Source organism: Diadema setosum, chromosome 4 (assembly GCF_964275005.1).
Source record: "Diadema setosum chromosome 4, eeDiaSeto1, whole genome shotgun sequence".
Taxonomy (NCBI): domain Eukaryota; kingdom Metazoa; phylum Echinodermata; class Echinoidea; order Diadematoida; family Diadematidae; genus Diadema; species Diadema setosum.
This window is the reverse complement of record NC_092688.1, coordinates 576,385-595,068: the sequence shown is the minus strand read 5'-3', so window position 1 is coordinate 595,068 and position 18,684 is coordinate 576,385. Positions and strand designations below refer to the sequence as shown.

General features: G+C 38.2%; 1 protein-coding gene across 1 annotated transcript; it reads left to right on the top strand.

Annotated features, from left to right (window-relative positions):
- Window positions 1-164: 164 nt before the first annotated feature.
- LOC140227506 (3-oxoacyl-[acyl-carrier-protein] reductase FabG-like) lies at window positions 165-14,910 on the top strand. Its single transcript, XM_072307906.1, has 9 exons — window positions 165-302; window positions 4,127-4,266; window positions 4,668-4,760; window positions 5,399-5,537; window positions 6,807-6,847; window positions 7,737-7,806; window positions 9,146-9,182; window positions 10,278-10,341; window positions 10,592-14,910. The coding sequence occupies exons 1-9, from the start codon at window positions 233-235 to the stop codon at window positions 10,757-10,759; spliced, it is 822 nt and encodes a 273-aa protein (XP_072164007.1). The 5' UTR covers window positions 165-232; the 3' UTR covers window positions 10,760-14,910.
- Window positions 14,911-18,684: the final 3,774 nt, after the last annotated feature.

The following is an 18,684-nucleotide window of genomic DNA, read 5'->3' as shown; positions in this document are numbered from 1 at the left end:
CTTGAGGCGCAGGCATGCTCAGATAAAGCCTTTAGAGGGCGTGCTGCATCGAGGCATCTCGTTCGTTTATTATACATTGTACATTGTACATAAGTGGGCATGCACAGGGTGTGTACGATCTTTGATGCCGAGCCCGAGTCTTTACACTTTGTACCAAGGGAAGAACCGTGTCTGGGAACATTGCCTCTGCGGGGCTAAAACGCAACGTTACTCGAATCGCAACTTTGTAGAAATGGCAACACAGTCCTCGGAACCCGCGACCCTCGGGGCTTCTCTCAAGGGAAAAGTTGCTGTCATTACGGGTAATGAGTGATGTGTCAGTTTAAATGTAAATCTAAATGCCATTCAGTATTCATCATGGTCATGTTGCAAGCCATATGCATTCATCCGGCTTGCTTGCCAGGCCAGGGCAGCTCGAGGCCTGGGTGAGCACGCACGTACACGCACGCCTCCCTCTTCCTGGGGGACGCGAGAGAAGCACGCAGCTCAGGCTAGGCGCAGCTCGCGCGCAGCTCAGGGAGAGTATGGTTGGGTGTCCATAATATCGGACACCTAACGTTTTTCTATCAATAGAAACGTGAAAAATCTCACAATTTGCCTGAAATTTTACTCACGTGTGGAGAAAATACTCCGGATTCACAAGCGCGCACTGAAAATGCGATCTGAGGTACGCGCTCTAGATGGCGGCTTCGAACGCGTGGGGTGTCATTTTTTCCGCACTCAGTTGCCCGGCTCATATCGACCGACCACCCCGCCCTCTATTGACAATACGTATAAAGCGTACTTAAACGCGTTTTTTCGACAAGCTGCTGTTTTTTTCTAGTCGTAATTTTTTCCCCAATAATATTTGAATATATTTTGAATCCTTCGATATTACTTTTGAAGGACTGTTTGATGAATTTGACTTGATTTTCATTAGGAAACTTTTCATCGTAATTGAAATAAATTAGATGAGTCGGTTTGTTTTTTCACGGTATTCATTTCTCGTTTCTGCATCAACTCGTACGGTCGTAGCGCAAGCGGGCGACAAAATGTTTATGTCATGTGTATGTGTAACGTACTGTGCACGATCGTACAAGCGGCGGTGACAATTTTGCGGTCAAAATCGTCAAATTTATTACGGAAGGATACGCCTCTACATCTAACAACCAGTCAGCAAAGGTAGGCCTAGTTATGTGTAGTTACACGATAAACCTTATTCGATTTTGCTAAATTTCGATAATTTAGAGGGAATACTTAGTTGTTTTCGCCACATTTTACTCGGTAGCGTAGCCCAGTGAAGAATCGAACACCGTTGCGCGTAGTCCCATGCGTACATTTTCTTTCTGTACGCGCAATGCCATTATAATGCGCGGCCGGTCGTTATGGACCCGGTCGGTGGGTTGGACCCCTACCATACTTATGATTACATCCACCCAAAAAGGGAGGGGAGAGGCCCAAGAGGAGCTGTAGTATGGTTGAGGGGTCTAACGTTAGATATCGCGCACGAAAATTTGTGATGCTCTTATACTGTAAAAGTGGAAATTTTCGCGGTGTTGAAATTTTCGCGCATTTCGCGCAACCAGAAACTAGCGCGAAAATAAAAACACGCGAATATTTTTGCTTGCCATACGTTCCTGTGCGTGATGTCTTGATTCCGCGGAATTAAAAACACGCGAAACTCTTCTGACCCAGCCTAGCGCGAAAAATTAGTCGCGCGAAAATATCCACTTTTACAGTACCGGGTAATGAAAATTATTTCACAATCGTACCTGAATTTCTCAATGAATATCACGAAAATGCAGAAAAATCACCTCCCAGAATCTCCTGATGATACGATGACGGAGTAGTGCACTGTCGCCGTTTGTATGTCGGACTTAATTTTATGCGTTCAATTTCTCGGCGTATGTAAAGGTCGCGCAGCTGCCCTATGTAGTTTCATGCGTGAAAGTGTCTGCCCCTCTCTGCGGCTGAACGTGCTTCGGCTTTCGTAGAATATTATAAACGATCGATCGAACAAAATACGAATTCTATCGGCTACGATCATACGAACGAGACAAGCGAGACGACACGTCTAGGCTACAACATCCTTAAAAAGATTTCAAGCTAAGGTAGGTAAATTATAAGGTAAAAAATTGGAAATTTAGTGAAAAATTTGTTCCAAAAAATTGGAAATTTAGTGAAAAATTTGTTTGAAATCTAAATTTCTTACCTGCTTCCTTCTCATTTTTAGCGGTTGTCAGGTATGTTTATTCCATGGGCGTATCGGCAAATTTTGCGCTTAGTCTTTACGCGTATTAATGCTTGCTATACGCAGTTACGCTATGCGCGATCATTAAGTCCCTGCGCGAGACCTAGTACCCTTACTATACTACAATGTCTAGTAGAGTGAACAAATTTTACTGTCCCATTTTACATTTGTTGCAGTATTGCAGTGTTCATGTTGTTGTGGTTGAGCTTCAACAAGAGGCACATGTTTCATGTTTTTTGTGTGAATTTTGTGAATTCGATGTGTTCCAGAATTATTGTGCGAAACGTTGAGGTTGAGGGGTGGATTCCACCCCTCCCCCAGGCCCATAATAAGGCTTACTGTAAAACGAGGTATCTTCGCGTGCATTTTAATTTAGCGAGCAGCAACATTTGCAAAATTAAAATGCACGCTAAATTTCTGCATACACAATATGCAGATTGGATGCCAGTTTACAACTTCAAGTCGTGAAAATTCCATGCTGCGAGAAAGGCCGGCTCCGGCTCCAATTCACGAAATTTTTATGCTACGAATATATCCTGCTTTATAGTAAGCACCAACTGTTTGGAAGGCCGGACTGCATGCCTTTTGCAGGGATGGATCCACGAATACCTTAAAGGGGGCCGGGGGTGCAAAAAAAAAAAATGTTTCTGGTGCCAGAGTTAAATCACCTGATTATAAGCAAACAAACAAACAAAATGGCTCTGGTGCAATTTTTTTGTTTGCCTTGTGGTACCACTTCTATATAGATCTACTTCAGGTTTTACCAGCAAGCAAGCAAAAAAACAAAAACAACACAAAAGGGCCTCAGCACAATTTTCTGGTGTCACTGCAATTAAAAATTAAAGGTAGCGCACATGCCCCGCCCTTTCATTTTTTATTTCTTCTATCTAAAAAAAAAGAAAATTTAAAATTAAAGGGGGGCGCATGCCTGGGGCGCCCCCTTGGATCCGCCACTAGCTGTTATGCCCCCCCCCCACTAATTTTTGCCTTACACATACCATGGACCTACAGTAGCGCTCAATACAACCTTACCATGGGTAGCGTACGCGCAAATGCATGCACATTTGGCAAGCAGTGGGGACCTGGTGCATCCATGCCTTTAGAAGCTAGCAAGGGTAGAGTAGTGTAGAGTGGTATATAGCAAAATCAGTGCCTAAAAGTGGAGAGAATGATGTCTTTCCATCCGCTTCGATATTTGAGTGCATGCACCTTCAAAATCAAAACAGTAACAGCAACATTTAACTGTCATCTCGGCCTCCTACCGATAGCACTACGGTAGTTTTATTTTATTACCTCCAAGGAAGTCATGTTTTTGCCGCTGTTGGTTGGTTTGTTTGTCTGTCTGGATGTTTGCAAAATTGCTGAAAAAGGTACAAATGAAATTGATTTTGAGGAAAAGTTAATATTGACACAAGGAACAGATCGTTATTAGTCTTACACTTTGGTAGTGATACATCGGGTCACTGTCTGAATCCAGGAATTTTGCAGGTGAAGGCCAGCAATTTTTGATATGCTTCTCACAGATTTACAATAATACAAGTGTTGAAAGCTCCATATGACCTCCCAAGGTGCAATTTATCTTTCCCTGCATACTGTAAAAGTTGAAGTTTTCTTGGTGATGAAATTTTTGTGCATTTCTTGCAACCAGAAACTAGCGCGAAAATAAAAGCACGCAAATATTTTTGCTTTCCATATGTTCCAGTAGTTGATGTCTTGATTCCGCGGAATTAGAAACCCGCAAAACTCTTCTTACCTGGCCAAACGCAAAAAAAAAAAAATAGTCACGCGAAAATATCCACTTTCACAGTAATAGAAACATTCTTTGTAGATGCTGATATGGAATGATTTAATTGTGAGACACTGAAAGTGAATTATTTTCATCATTTTGCTGCCCAGGTGCCAGTTCAGGGATTGGAGCAGAGACAGCACGTTACTTTGCCTCTTTAGGATGCCGGCTGGTATTGACAGGACGCAACATGGATGCCCTACAGGCAGTGGTTGATGAGTGTGTGAACCGGGGACTTACAAGAGATCAGGTATTGAATCTTTAATTCATTTCCATGAATCTTGTATTTATTTCCAACACCAAGGAGAACATTTGTGGTGTAGTGTAGAATGGGATTACTGTGGTACAGTGGATATAGAGTGCTCTAGAATCTCAAGCAAGAGTTTCTGGGTTGATATGTTGCAGTGTACAAATGAATGTCCTGTGACAAGATGTTTGAGCCACATTGGTCTTCTTGTCTCAGGTATGAGAGTAGATGCCCGACTGTGATGGGGTGAGCATAATGTCAGGATTCTCAGGAAGTGTTAGAAGGATACCCTAGGTAGATAAAACATGATATCCAGTAAGATCACAGCACTGGTAGATCACATTCACCTCACATTGACCTTGTTGTGTGTTGTTTTGTTTTTTGTTTTTTTCCATTCATCAAAGGTTCTGATGATCCAGGCAGATTTTGAAAATGAAGCTGATGTCAAGAAAACAGCAGACCAGACCGTAGAGAAGTTTCAGCAGGTTGATGTCCTTGTAAGTCTGACCTTAAAGTTAAGAATGTGTTATCAGTCTTGTAGAGAGTTACTCTCAAAGGTTAACACTTCCGAGTTCACTAAGCAGTTTTCTCTTGATCCCATGCAGATAGAATATACTGTAGTATGTCCACCAGCATGTGTAATGCATAATGTAGGTACATCATTTTTGTCCCATGTGATTCAGTGTCAATGGATATTCCAGACATATCTGTAATCTGTTATTATCTGAATAGACAAAGTGGCACATACTGATGCAAATGTTCTAAACATTATGGCAGTTGGTATCGAATGAGATTCATCTGTGGAATGAGGTATCCATGAATATGTCATGATCACAGTATTTTGTTTATCAAGTTTCCCCCCCCCCCCCAAAAAAAAAAAAAAAAAAAAAAAAAAAATAGATGAATTTCAGAAATAGGCTTCATTCATTCAGTCTCCACATAATCCCAAATAGAGTACCTATTGGTGGTAATAAAGACACCTGGATGGATTTCTTTTTTTCAATGTAAAATACCTTCCTTTGCATTTTGATGCTCAATACACTTTGCAACATCTTGTCTTGTTAGTTACAACATGCTACAGTGTACAATATCTTGTTAGTATTAATGTTGATATCATCTTGTTTTGAATACAAAGGTTAACAATGCTGGTATTGTGATTCCGGACTCCCTGGAATCTACAACACTGGAAAACTACGACCGCACCTTTGCAGTGAATGTGCGAGCACCTCTCCAGCTGATACACCTCCTTGCTCCTCATCTCCTCAAGACTAAAGGTGAGACAGAGATAGGTTGCTTGAATCAGGCTTGTATTAGACTGGCCATGGGTTGGATAGGGGAAGCTCTGCAATCATGTCACTTTTAACTCAGGGTGTTCTCTCGAGAAAAATCTTGTTCAACTCATTTGGGGATCAAATCTCAGAGATAGGTTGCTTTAATCATGCTAGTATTAAACTGGGTAGGATAGGGAAAGTTCTGTAATCATATCTCTGACTTGGGAGTTCTCTAGAGAAGAAAGTTGTTTCAACTCGTTTGGGTATCAAATCTCAGGATAAAGCATGCACATGAATGCATCATGTACACATGCTGTTGTGTACATTATGTATGGACCACAACATAAAGACAATATATTAGAGAATTCCACAAAATTCTTTTTTTTTTTTTTTAATGAAAAGTTCACATTCCCTGGACTTGTTACTGACATAATAAGGGGAATATAATTCCCTTGCTGTCTGAAAGATGGAAGTCAAGTGCTCTTATTATGCAAGAAAAAAGAGAATATGTTGAATTTTCTTTATAATTCCTGTAATCTTATAATCTGACCTTGATATGAATGTGATGTGTGCACGCACATGGATCCCTTCACTCCTGTACCCCACAATCATAAATCTAATCACTTGTGAAATTATTGTGTGATCTTGTTGTAATCTTCTCATCCAGCAATGGCTGCATGAAAATGTTGAAAATGCATTTAACTTATGAACAGATCATCTGATTTTCCTCAAATTTTGCTGATGTGTTCTACTAATATTTCTGCATTCACTCAATCCACATTTATAGTTGGGTTTTATTTCCCTCTGAAGATATATATGTACCTTTACACGTATACCTAAAGACAAGTTCCACCCGAATTATCTTGATATTATCTTGTAGTTTCTTTGAGGTTTTCCATCGTTGTACTTTTCAAAAGAGCGATTCTATGGAGGCTGACCTTTCTTTAGAAATCTCCACATGTCTGGATTTGAAAGGAATGTTGTCTATTGTGTGACACATGTGTAGGAGTAAGAATTTTGACAACCTAACCTCCAGTTAAAACTCCACAGGAGATGTTTAGAAGGTCTACTCATCCAAGATCCAAGAACCCATAGAATGTATAGCTATGTCATGATGTCTTTCTTGTTCAATGTGCTATAATGGGGAACAAGTGCTGTTGAGGGGTGTGTTTACATGATAGTATGATGTGGAAAAATCCTTCTAAGTATCCATCTAGCTTAGCCATCTTTGATTCTAACATTTTGTTTTCTCTCTCACTTTGCCCCATTCAGGTTCTGTGGTGAATGTCTCCAGTGTGAATGGAGTGAGAGCTGTAAGTTCCACTTTGCTGGGTTAGGATGTGTAGTAGTTTCTGCTCTGTTTGGATGTTGTAACTGATGGACTGAGGGAATGTTCAAAACTCCAGTGGTCTCTGCTTGAGGGTGTGATTCCAGCCTGACATTCAAGCTGATCTATTTTGGTCTTTGATGTTAAGGAGCACAACAGTACTAGTAGCTTATTTTGTTGATCTATTAGAATATTTTACTCTATTGCTTTTAATCGTGTGTCATTATTTGATCACTTATTCAAGGTGTACCTAAACAGGCAAATTCTCTTGAATTTAGATATAAACAAATTTTAAAAGTTCTGTTTAATTAGTTGAATACTGGTAAGTATACATTTCTGTAATACAATATTTTATAGCATGACAACAAAAGTGGTAATATTCAAGTTTGTTCCTTTGCAAACATTACATTACTTCTCTTTTGTTAGGAGGGGGTGGCTTGTAGGGAGGTAAGAACCTAACAGTGTGTACAAAATACAATACTTTCTCCTACCTTCAATATGTGGTGAACTTTGTCTTTGATATACATTGAGTATTCACATGCATTCTACACCATGTTGGCAAATGATACAGTATAAAAAACAGAATTCACAAAACCTTTTTTTTTCATGTGCGTGTTTTCATCATTTTCTGTTAATTGAGCAGTTAAAATAGATGAACTTGAGAGGGGATGTTTCCATGTCAGCAATGCAAATTCAGTGAGAGTGCCATTCTGTTCTTCTGTAGAAGGTACACTGTACAGGTATTATGGTTTAAAACTGCTAACATCAGCCAAAAAGAGAGATAAATAAATAAATGAATAACAGTAGTTCGAGAAGACTGCCATATTTCAGCCAGCAGCTAATCTACCCCAATCCTTGTTTTTGGTTTTCTCAAGTTTGCAGGAGTCCTGACATACTGTATGTCAAAGAGTGCTCTGGATCACATGACCAGATGTGTGGCTGAAGGTGAGATAGTTTTCTTTCTTCTCCAGCAGCAGCTCAAATTATCTATCCATCTTGTAAAATACTTTGCTTAAGATACTTAACATTTATTTGTTTGTGTAAGCAGAAAAAAAAAAACAGAATGTGCTTGTTGCATTATGAAAAAAACAATTTCTTTGGTTTGTCATTTAGAATGTGGACTAACAGCTAATGTGTGATGAACCTTTATCAAACTCTCTGCAAAAAGCATGTAGTAACTGACATTTGACACATAATTTAAGAGTATCATATTTGCCTCTCCTGACCAAATGTCTTTTAAAGGTAGGGAATCCCATTTGCATGCTTTAAATGAAGAGTTGTGTAAACACAGTGGTATGTTGAAGAGAGTATCATTTTAGAAACTCCCATAAAGTATTGAAAGTGGAAGGTAACATTTAGTACATTTTTATTGACCGTTAGATTTTGAATTGAATTCTTCTCGGGGCTCACCGTAAATTCCAGTACATTACTAGGCTACCTTTGCAGACCCATGCACTGCATGTGTGTCCATCATGTATATTTTGTGAATAAAGTTCATCAAAACTTACAAACATTTCTGTATACATTCTTGCCACACACTCTATATGTTATTACATCAGCTCTTATACTTTTAGATTTGTGTTTATAGATAAAAAATACAGAAGACTGCAACAAAAAGGCTAAAGTGTGGCTGACACACAGAACTACGTGTACTGAGTAGTTGAGTTTTGTGCATTATTCAAATTGTAGATAACTGTTGACTTTCAAATTTCTAAGCAGTGGCCTAAACAAGTCCCCTGAAGTTCATATTTAATGTTTTGCTGCATTTTGGGAGTTCTGTAAAAGGTATCCCCTACCTTTAAGACAAATAGATTAAATACAATGCTTTTGGATGTCACAGAAATTATTTGACAGTCACATAGTCTTAACATGTTCAACTTTTGCCCATTCAGCTGAATTTTTACTGAATTTTTGCTTTGGTATCACTGTTATCACATGAACAAAGTTTCCTGTCATTGCATTTCACCATTTTGCCAAATAGACATCTTAGAAAATGCTCATAATTTTTACAAATTTAATCCAACAGTGAAACGTATTTGAACATGACTCACCATATCTTAGTTCTTTAAAAAATTAAATGAAGCAGGGAGGGATTGAAGTAATAGTCTATGTATTTCTTTTAAATATTTCTTCAGTACTGGACGTAACCCTCAGAACCTTCCTTTTGTATACCACAATTTTCTATTTATTTTTTTTTTTTATCATTTTTTTTTTTTTAGAGTAGCGAATCAATCTGCAGAGATGTTACTATGGTAACAATTCTTTGCTGTTCTTATCCCTACAGAGTTGGCACCACATGGAGTGAGAGTGAACTCAGTGAAGTAAGTACATCACACTTTAAAACTTTCAATGCGTACACTCTGGGAAAGGAACCATTCGCTAGTGTATCAAAAAGGGTTTTGGTTTAAGCCATTAGCCACTGAAGTTTAGAGGGATGGTAAAGTTTTGGTTAAGAAGGGGTTTCCAAATTACTGTGTAATGTATTCTATATGAAAACAGAAAAATGGTAAAGTATGAAACTATTTAAAAACAAATGGAGGGGCAGGTGTGGGTGGGTCAATTACTGATGGGTTAAAGAAGTAACAGAATATTAAAAAAGGGGCAGCAAGGCAAGGAAATTATTACATGATCACCAGTCTGTATGAGCAAAGTTCTGTAGAACTAACACTCTGTAGTCCCCATAGTGTGATGGGGCAATTGTGTGACAGACCCCATATCAATGAAATGCACATGTGCAGGTAAAAGGGCATTCTGATTCCAACCCTTATGCAATATGGTCATTTATTGGTGGTTTGACAGACACCTGGTATAATGCCTGGATGAACATTTTGGCAGTTGCTCAGGACATAGACCTACTGCCCATTTTCAACAAGGAAATTGCTTCCCCATGTCTATGATCAAACTTGTGGTGGACTGAAAAATTTGAAGGTGGTTTTCTCAAAACACTGATTTCCAGGACCACTCTACTTGCTCTCATATAACCCTCAACATATATCACCAAAATCTCAACAAAAAAAAAATTACAGTGCATACCCGTTATAAAATTCCTGTTACAACAAAGCTAAAATTCAGGCCGCAACATTATCCGCTGTATGTTTTTCATTGTTTGTTCGTTGTGAGGAAATTTTGATATAACGAAAGAAAACTGCCGATCCCAAGGACTTTGTTGTAATGGAAGTCCACTGTATCTTTATGAATTTGTCAAATTTAATCAGAGGAATAGGACAATTATCTCTTGGTTGTTGTTGTTTTTTTTTTTTTTTTTGTTTGTGGGTTTTTTTTTTTTGTTTTTTTTTTTTGGGGGGGGGGGGGGATTTACCAGTACTCCTTTTGTTGTCACATATTCTCCGTAGATGTAAACTTAGCACCCACAAAGAAGGGATTTTCATTTTACTGATTTGTTTCTCTCTTTTCAGTCCTGGTGTCATCAAAACTCAAATTCACAAGAGAGGTGGCATGAGCGATGAGCGATATGAAAAGGTGTGTATAATGATGAGTCTAGATTATCCAGTCACCTGATTTAGGGTGATTATTCTGTCATGCAGCTTTATTTCTAAAATTCTTTACATTCAAGATGAGCATTCCTCAACCATCAGTGTAGTGGAGGCAATTTTGCAGCGATCATCATCATATCAAATGTAATGCCAATATCTTTGATAACTCACCTTAGTGCCTCATAATAATTGTATCATGATCAATGTCTGATGACATGTTTTCATCATAATTTCAGTTTATGGAGCACTCCAAGACAACTCATGCAATGCGTAGAACAGGATTTGTTGATGAAGTTGCCCGTACTATCGCCTTCCTTGCATCCAGCGACTCCTCTTTCACAACTGGAGAAACCATCACCATTGATGGAGGACGCCATCTTATGCTGAACCCCGTCCAGTCATGAATTTTTAGATTAGAAAATGCCAGACAAGAAACCACAAATATGGCATAGTGGTATAATGGCATATATGCCAAGGTTATTTTAATAGATTTTATGAAATCTTGATTGAATTTCTGTCAAAACAGTGGTTCACAGTTTAACTGAAAAATGAAGCATGTCTATAAATGAAAGACATGACTGGATAGGATCTTTTCTTGATTGTACCAAGGAATGGTCTAATAAAACCTTGTTTGTGACAAAGGTAAGGAACATATTAGCTGTTTAAGTGCTGAATTGAGCTTGGCTTTTGCATTGTTCTGGCATTGATCACAGAGGACTAGAAGTCCTGCTGAATCATGCAGGTCCTACTTGTGCTCATGACCCAGGTACTTGGACGATGAAACACACGGGTGTATTTCAGGATTCTGTGATCTTTGGAATCGTCTACCTAAAATTTCTCAGATAGGACTGATAGGGAAAAGAAATCACGCATGTCAAAGGTTGTTCGGCTCTGGTTAAAGAACATACTCTAAAAGTGGGTTTGAATGCTTCTTGCTTCTTGCATTCTAGTATATCTGAGTTACATGTCCGATCACAGTTCTGTTTGTATTTTGTCACTTCACCTTTGATATTTGTTTTTGATACAGCAAACCTCTTTCATTTGTCTATTACGAGGTACAGTGAATTGACACATACTTTATGTATATTAGTGCATACGTCCAAAGGCTGTTCATTTTTGCACAATAACAACTTTAACAAACACTGCCGACAGCCCTGGATACTGCACAAACCAGTCACAATGATCTTTGACTGGTATATAATATGTACAGTATGCACGATTAAGGTTTGCTTATTCAACTAGATTTAGATGTCCTCATGTAATTGGTATTGTCGTGGTTCAATCATGTTCAGTTTTATATTGCTTTGATTTCGCATATGCTTGACAATTATGCTGTAGCTTTTTAAGAATACAAATTGTACATGTATGTAAATTCTACAATGTAGTTTGTTGTCAATCATACTGTTCCTGTGTGTTAAGCTGCCAGTCTAATCTTGTTTTATCATCCATGGGTCCAGAGACTTCAACCCCAAGCATGTCTTGAAAAGGAGATTCTCCCTTTTGGACCCCAAAACAAACCTGAGAATACTCAATATGTGACAAAACTTTTAGGGATAGTAGTTTCGGTTGAGATGGGGCTTCATGTTTTCAACTTTCTTTCTTTTTTTTTCTTTTTTTTTTGTTGGTAGTAACAAATCTCATTTGAAATAGGAAAGAGCATATAATTCTAAGAGAAATTCAAAGTGTATTTGATGAAAATTAATTTTGAAATGGCTGAAATATCCAAAATATGTGATCCTGATAAAAGGTGGAACCCACCTATCATTAGGATTGCTTTGCTTCAGTTTGTTTTGGGACATCTTAGCCATCTCAAAACCAATTTTTCTATCAAATAAATTGTGAATTCCTCGTAGAATTGTACGTTCTTTAACATTTCATAAAGTGGTCTCTAAAAATATCTTGCAAAAAGTTAAAAGCTGAGTACCCACCTCAACCAATACTATACCATCCCTTTAAATTGGGTGGGAGGAAGCTAACTTCCAAGTGCAGGAGAAAATATATATCTTAGGCAGGAGATGCACAGAGAGCAGGAGAAATGTAAACTTAAATGGCAGAGTGGGAAATTTTGCAAAAATGACCTCAAGGCAAGAGAGTTAGAGTTTATCTTCAGTATGTAAGTGTATATTCCTGCTCTGTATGTTGCGTCTGTGTGTTGTGTCAAAACCGTGACAGCTTATGAGATCAAGAAACACAATTTACAGATGCTCTGGTAGAATAGATTGGGAATGTTTCTTTTGTTTTTCTTGCTCTTTGTATTAAGTAAGCTTTAAGCAATGAAAAAGTCTTTCCCTAGTACAATCAGTCATGTCCTTTTGATTTAGGGCATCAACCCAATATCAATCTAGTAGACGAAGAGTCTTTAAAATAATTTAGTCTCTAATTAATTTTATGTGGTCACTACGTGATATCATTTTGCTTGCCACACTGTTCTAATAAAGAAATTAATGACAGTACATTCATTGTACTCCCAATATAACAAACACAGTTACAACGAAAGAAAACTGGTGGTCCCAAGGACCTCGTTATACACTATAAACAGGAGTTGCCTGTAGTTTCAAAACATGGAAGTCAACTTCAGAAAAAGGAAAGAAAATTTGACTGCATCAGATGTGATATTGTATGCATATTAGGGTGTTTGTATTGTTGTATGCAAGCCTGGCACTGGTGTAGCGATCACTTCATAATACAATTGTACGATATGGTTGGTCAGGTAGGCAAGAGCTTCACCATCTCAGTTACAGCATGTGTGTATATCCCCTGCTCTTATGCTTGTGTGATTTGGAAAAACAACCACACTAAAAAGCTGACTGTTTGATTCATTCACAAACTCACATTGACAATGTGTACAATGGACAGACTTGGTAGCATGTTGTAATAGATCATCGTAGTACTGCATCTACATATGTATGTGTACAATGGACAGACTTGGTAGCATGTTGTAAGAGATCATCATAGTACTGCATCAGTGTGTACAATGGACAGACTTGGTAGCATGTTGTAATAGATCATCGTAGTACTGCATCTACATCTGTATTGGATGAATTCTCAGGAGCGCAATATTGATGTTTCACAGAAATATAATCAGTTATGTTCTTTAACAGCAGTTTAACTCAAAGAAGCATTGTTTTTCACACTAAATTACCAGTACACTGCATCACGAGATCTAATCTACACTGATGCACTTAGACTTGTTTGTAAAATGATGGGTAAGGCTTGAATGTAAACTATACATGTATTTGCATACACAGCAAGCATACAAAAGATATGTTCGATTGATGAACTGAAATATGTTGTCAAAGTCTGTGATGTAGAAATGAGGTGGAGCAAATATGTTTTAGTCAATTTATGATGTGTATTCACAGCATCCTCTCATCTGTGCCTACAAATGTATGTGAAGCCTATCATAACCTCATTTTGTGGTCATAGGTTGTGAGTCAGATTCTTCTAAATAAAATCATGTCAAACTGCAAAGATATATAAAATCTTGCGGTTAGCTTTTCATTTCTAAGACATGTACTGTACGTGTACATTCTTCCATATCATAGTTAGGTTTAGTTAAGCCCGCCCCACACTGTACGACTCACGACGATATGACCTTAAGACCAGAAGACCCAGTCATATGACCTGCCAATGCACACTATACGACCCGACCTTACGATTGGGCTTATGATTAGGCTTACGACTGTCCTGTCTTCACTTCATTAAACCAGTGAGTATTAAAGCATGCGCTTGCATTTTACTGTATTTTGATTGGCTTCGTGGAAATTCAACATGTCAAATCTCGACAACTGGCACTAAGACCCACTCATACGACTGGAAACTGGCAAGACTGGTGACATTACACTTCTGGTCTTAAGGTCGTACGACTGGTCGGATCGTATACCAGTACTGTGCGGCAGGTAATATGTGCTGTTTGTTATTTTTTAGCCACAGAATTGCACATGGATGTTTACATGCAAGCATTTAAATTATGCTTGCATTATGAAAACTGTTGGAAGTGATCAACGAAGCAAAACAATGCCTACAAACGTCAGCTATTGTTGTGGCTCTATCTCAGATATACATGTACCAAGCATATCAATATTTTCTAAAAGTGAATATTTCTGAGTAAGTGTTGATTCAGTCATGTTACTCTGATGTTCTTATAACATGTCGGATAGCTAGCTGACATTAAGCATGTTGTATATTTCACGATGGTCTGATTTTAAAAAAAGAAATCGCAAAACAGTTCTTGTGCAGTGGATATGAATATGCAAATGAGTGAGCTGACCATGTCATAACCTCGCAATTTTCCATTGATGGTACAAGTATGTATACAAAAAATGACAAAAATTCAGTGGTTCTTTCATTGAAGCTGAAACGTAATTATGATGCTATTCCTGGTTGAATAACTTCAGAATACATGTAGTGATCTGTTACATATATCAGGATTTGAGCCTCGGGCATAATTGCGTTGAATGAAAAACTGGATATTTCAAAATTGTAATGTACTAACTACAGTATGCTCACTTTGCCATTTGCATATTCACATTGACCGTTCAAGAACCGTTTCTTCAAAAGTTAGTGAAACTTCAAATTGTCATAACTTTCGTATTTTTCACCTGATTTCAATCAAAATTTTACCATTCATATTTTACTCTTTCTTATCAGACTAACTTATATTTGGACTGGACTTCCCCGTTAAAGTCACCCCCCCCCCCCCCCCCCCATGAGAGTAGAATTACAAGTGCACTATCAAAGCGGTGAACATAAGCAGCAGGTTAGCATAAATTTTGGCAGCTCTAATTGCCTGGTGGTCTGTTGTACCATCACCCCCTGTTAGAATCTTCAAGTTAATTACAATCAGATTTCAATTAGACTTTTCATTCTCTCTGTACACAATGACAGAAACAGGCAAACATCATGATTTCTCTGAAAGATACATACACCTGTACTTTAACACTGGTAAAATGACTTCACTCCTTTCAAATGATATTTGTAATCTTGGAGGAGAGGTTTCCAAAGAAAATCCAAATATCACGATGCGACATATTACATGGATGAAGCAATGTGTCAAGCAATATCTCCCCTCATGTGTCTGAAATTGCTGCCTTTCATTGCCTCAAGACATATGGCATTAGTATGTAGTGTGTTTTATAAGGTGGCCAGAATTTCTTGCATTGTCTACCTTCTGTATGTGTCATCCCCATCTCTCTCTCTCTCCCTCTCTCTCTCTCTCTTATTCTCTCTCTCTATATATATATATATATTCATCTATCTATCTGTATTTATCTATCCATCTATCCCTTCTGTTCTCATTCACTCTGACTTTGTCTTTTTAGGTACAACTTCTTGTGTGATTTTGTGGGGGTTATTTCTCATGCCAAAGCACTGCTTGGATTATCAAATGTGAACCATGCATCTCATGTACGGCATGTGATGTGGCACAACATGCTGGCACAATGCCAAGTATCAATTGGCAATATCACTACGAACAGTACTTGGCTGTAAGCAGATACAGGCATGCTCATTACACATGGGGAGGTAATTCACAGAGTGTGTGACAAGCTCCAAAATTTTATTACATCTTAAAGCTCACTTTACGATATAAAGACACCATCACAGACAGACATACAAACACTAAACGAACCTATTCTAATGTCATGTAATTGGCGTATGAATGTGGGAAAAAGCCAACTGCTTTACATGGCAAGTTTGACATCACATTAACCCTAACTTACCTGGGCTATTTAGCAAGCTTGAATTCCTGGGGGGGCAATTATGCCCCCCCTTCAGATCTTGGCCGTTGATCGCGCGATCGCAGCAAAATTTTGCCTGAACATAAAGCCGGATGTAATCTACAAGACTGTTAAGTTAAATTTTCAAAAAATTTGCATTTTTTATTTTATATTAATTAATTATGCAAATATATGCAAAAAACCTCATTATCGTCTGTAATTGGCTTATAAAAGCTAATGGAATGCTGATTTTTGGTGTAAATATTCCTAGTGACATTCAGAACATTTGTGCGTTAAAAAAAAATTCAGTATCAAAATTAGTTTCTTATGTTTTGTTTTATCATTTTTTTATGTATTTCCTTGTTTTTTCGAACTTTTGTTTTTGTTTTTTTCAGCAGAATTTGTCATACACATCTTTAGAAGCATAATTATACTAAATTGAATTTATTTCAGCAATTAAAATTAAAAATATGAATCTTTATATGAATTAATTGAAAAAAACACAATTTGTATTGACTTTGTACACAAAATCACGTTTTTGAGCAATTTTGGGGTTGACAAAATTTTTTTGAAGGGGCGTGGCTTCGGAACGGTATGCCCGGGCGCAACAAATTTGGTCTCAAAAGTTGCGCGAGACTTGAAAGTAAAAAGTCAGCGAGCGGTGCGGTCGAAAAATTTTGCGCAGCGGAATGGTCACGGAATTTGTCAAGGGGGGGGGGCCATTATGCCCCCCCCCCCCCCCCCCAGGTAAGTTAGGGTTAATGGATGAATAGGTTGTCATAACACACAAAGATGACATGCTCAGTATGATAGTCTTACATGCCCGTGAGAATTTGTGATTGTTTTGCATGGTGAGCGTGTGAATGTGATCCGTAAACTGCTGGGACATCATAATCATTTCTGCAAGGTTATTTAAAGCCTCTTTCTAGGACCTATCAGATATCATATGCTCCAAATAAAACTGATTTTTGGTCGAAGAAAACAACAAAATTCTACACATACAGTGACTTAGGGAAGGAAAATCACACATATTTCAACTCGGTCGGCACTGAAAAATAATCTCGACATAATCATGCGAAATCACACGTATATCTTCCCAGCAACGCACTTGAATTTAAATCGCAAAGTTTAATGCAATTTTGGGGAATTTGCCTTTGATATTTCAAATCAAGTTCAAAACGTACAGTGTCTAGAAACGGGCCTAGGTTTCCGATCCCGCTCTCTCAAAATCATTCTAGAGATTTGGGAATTGTGCGTTGTCGTTACTAACCCGCGCAAGATTTATGCATGAACTAAAACATTATTGTTGCTCATGTCAGTAGGCATGTTTTGGCGGCAAAAGGAGTAAAGCGGGGTTCCCACTATCGTGCGATCCATTGCGAACGCCACGATTGGACATTCGTAACTGATCGTGGAAAATTTGTTGAATTCGTCTGAAATTTCACGTTTGGATACGAGGTTATGCGAGTCATTAAGTGTTGGTACGCTTGGATGCGATATGGTCACGATTGGTCTATTTCAAGCGATACGATCTGTCACGATCTGGTCTCCCGTTCAAATACGATCCGACAGGATTGTCCTGATTGAGTTCACGATTGGTACCGATCTAACATGACCATTACGATCAGGATCCCCGATCTGGTGCGTGCAGCAACGTACTGATACGTTCCAATACGAATACCACGAACCAATACGGGCTGCTGAGATAAGATACGATATCTTTTACGATCGGGATCAGAAGCGACCCCCATTTAAGGCGCGATTGGACCCGAATGGGAATATTATAGTCCGGCTGATGATAGATTTCATAGTTTCCCTGAAATTATACAGAGTGATTAGGCCTACTAATTTTATCCACAACCATTGATGATGGCAAGGCTTGACAGGTTGACGATGATGACAACGTAACCTTTGCAGTATTGCTAATGACGATTATGTTATCAGAGAGAAAGCAGCACCCAGGCCAGCCATAGCCTCAGATATTCCCTCGTTTAATATTAAACGTAAAGAAATTAATAGATTATTAAATCGACTGCTCATCCTCCCCCCTCACAAAAAAAAAAAAAAAATGAAATAACGAACCCAAATACATCAGATCAGATGATTGCCCCTCTTCCCCAGAAAAAACAGCAAGCCAAAAATGACCTTTCTCTCCAATACATGAAGAAAATAATTAATGATGAAATGGAAGCTAAGAAAGAGGATAGGATCATTTTGAATGTTATGTAACATAGTATTATGTGTTACATACGCTCGATATAAGAAAATTGGCCGAATGGATAGTATTGCTTATGTGTTGATTTCATATTCGCAAAGTGTATGAATCATATGCCTTTTTATTTCAAAATGTCGTTATCTCATGGGTTTAAAGTTGGGTTTATTCGGCTTGATTTAGTGTTTTACTTAACAATGTTTAACATAATTGATACACACACATAACAGAAAAGTGACTCCCTAATCAAAATGATGTCACTTTTTAACAAAAAAGGAGGTTTTACGCAAAATTATTTCGCAGGGGTATATTGCTACACTTATTGAATAACTAACTGTGAAAAATAAGAGTGATCTTCATTGTCATAATCATACGAGTGATCTCCCATCCACGACAATGG

Excerpts from the sequence above, each read along its gene's own strand:
- LOC140227506 (XM_072307906.1), top strand. The coding sequence starts at position 233 with ATGGCAACACAGTCCTCGGAACCCGCGACCCTCGGGGCTTCTCTCAAG. Across the intron at positions 6,848-7,736 it reads GTGTGAATGGAGTGAGAGCT|TTTGCAGGAGTCCTGACATA; the intron begins GTAAGTTCCACT and ends GGTTTTCTCAAG. Across the intron at positions 9,183-10,277 it reads GTGAGAGTGAACTCAGTGAA|TCCTGGTGTCATCAAAACTC; the intron begins GTAAGTACATCA and ends CTCTCTTTTCAG.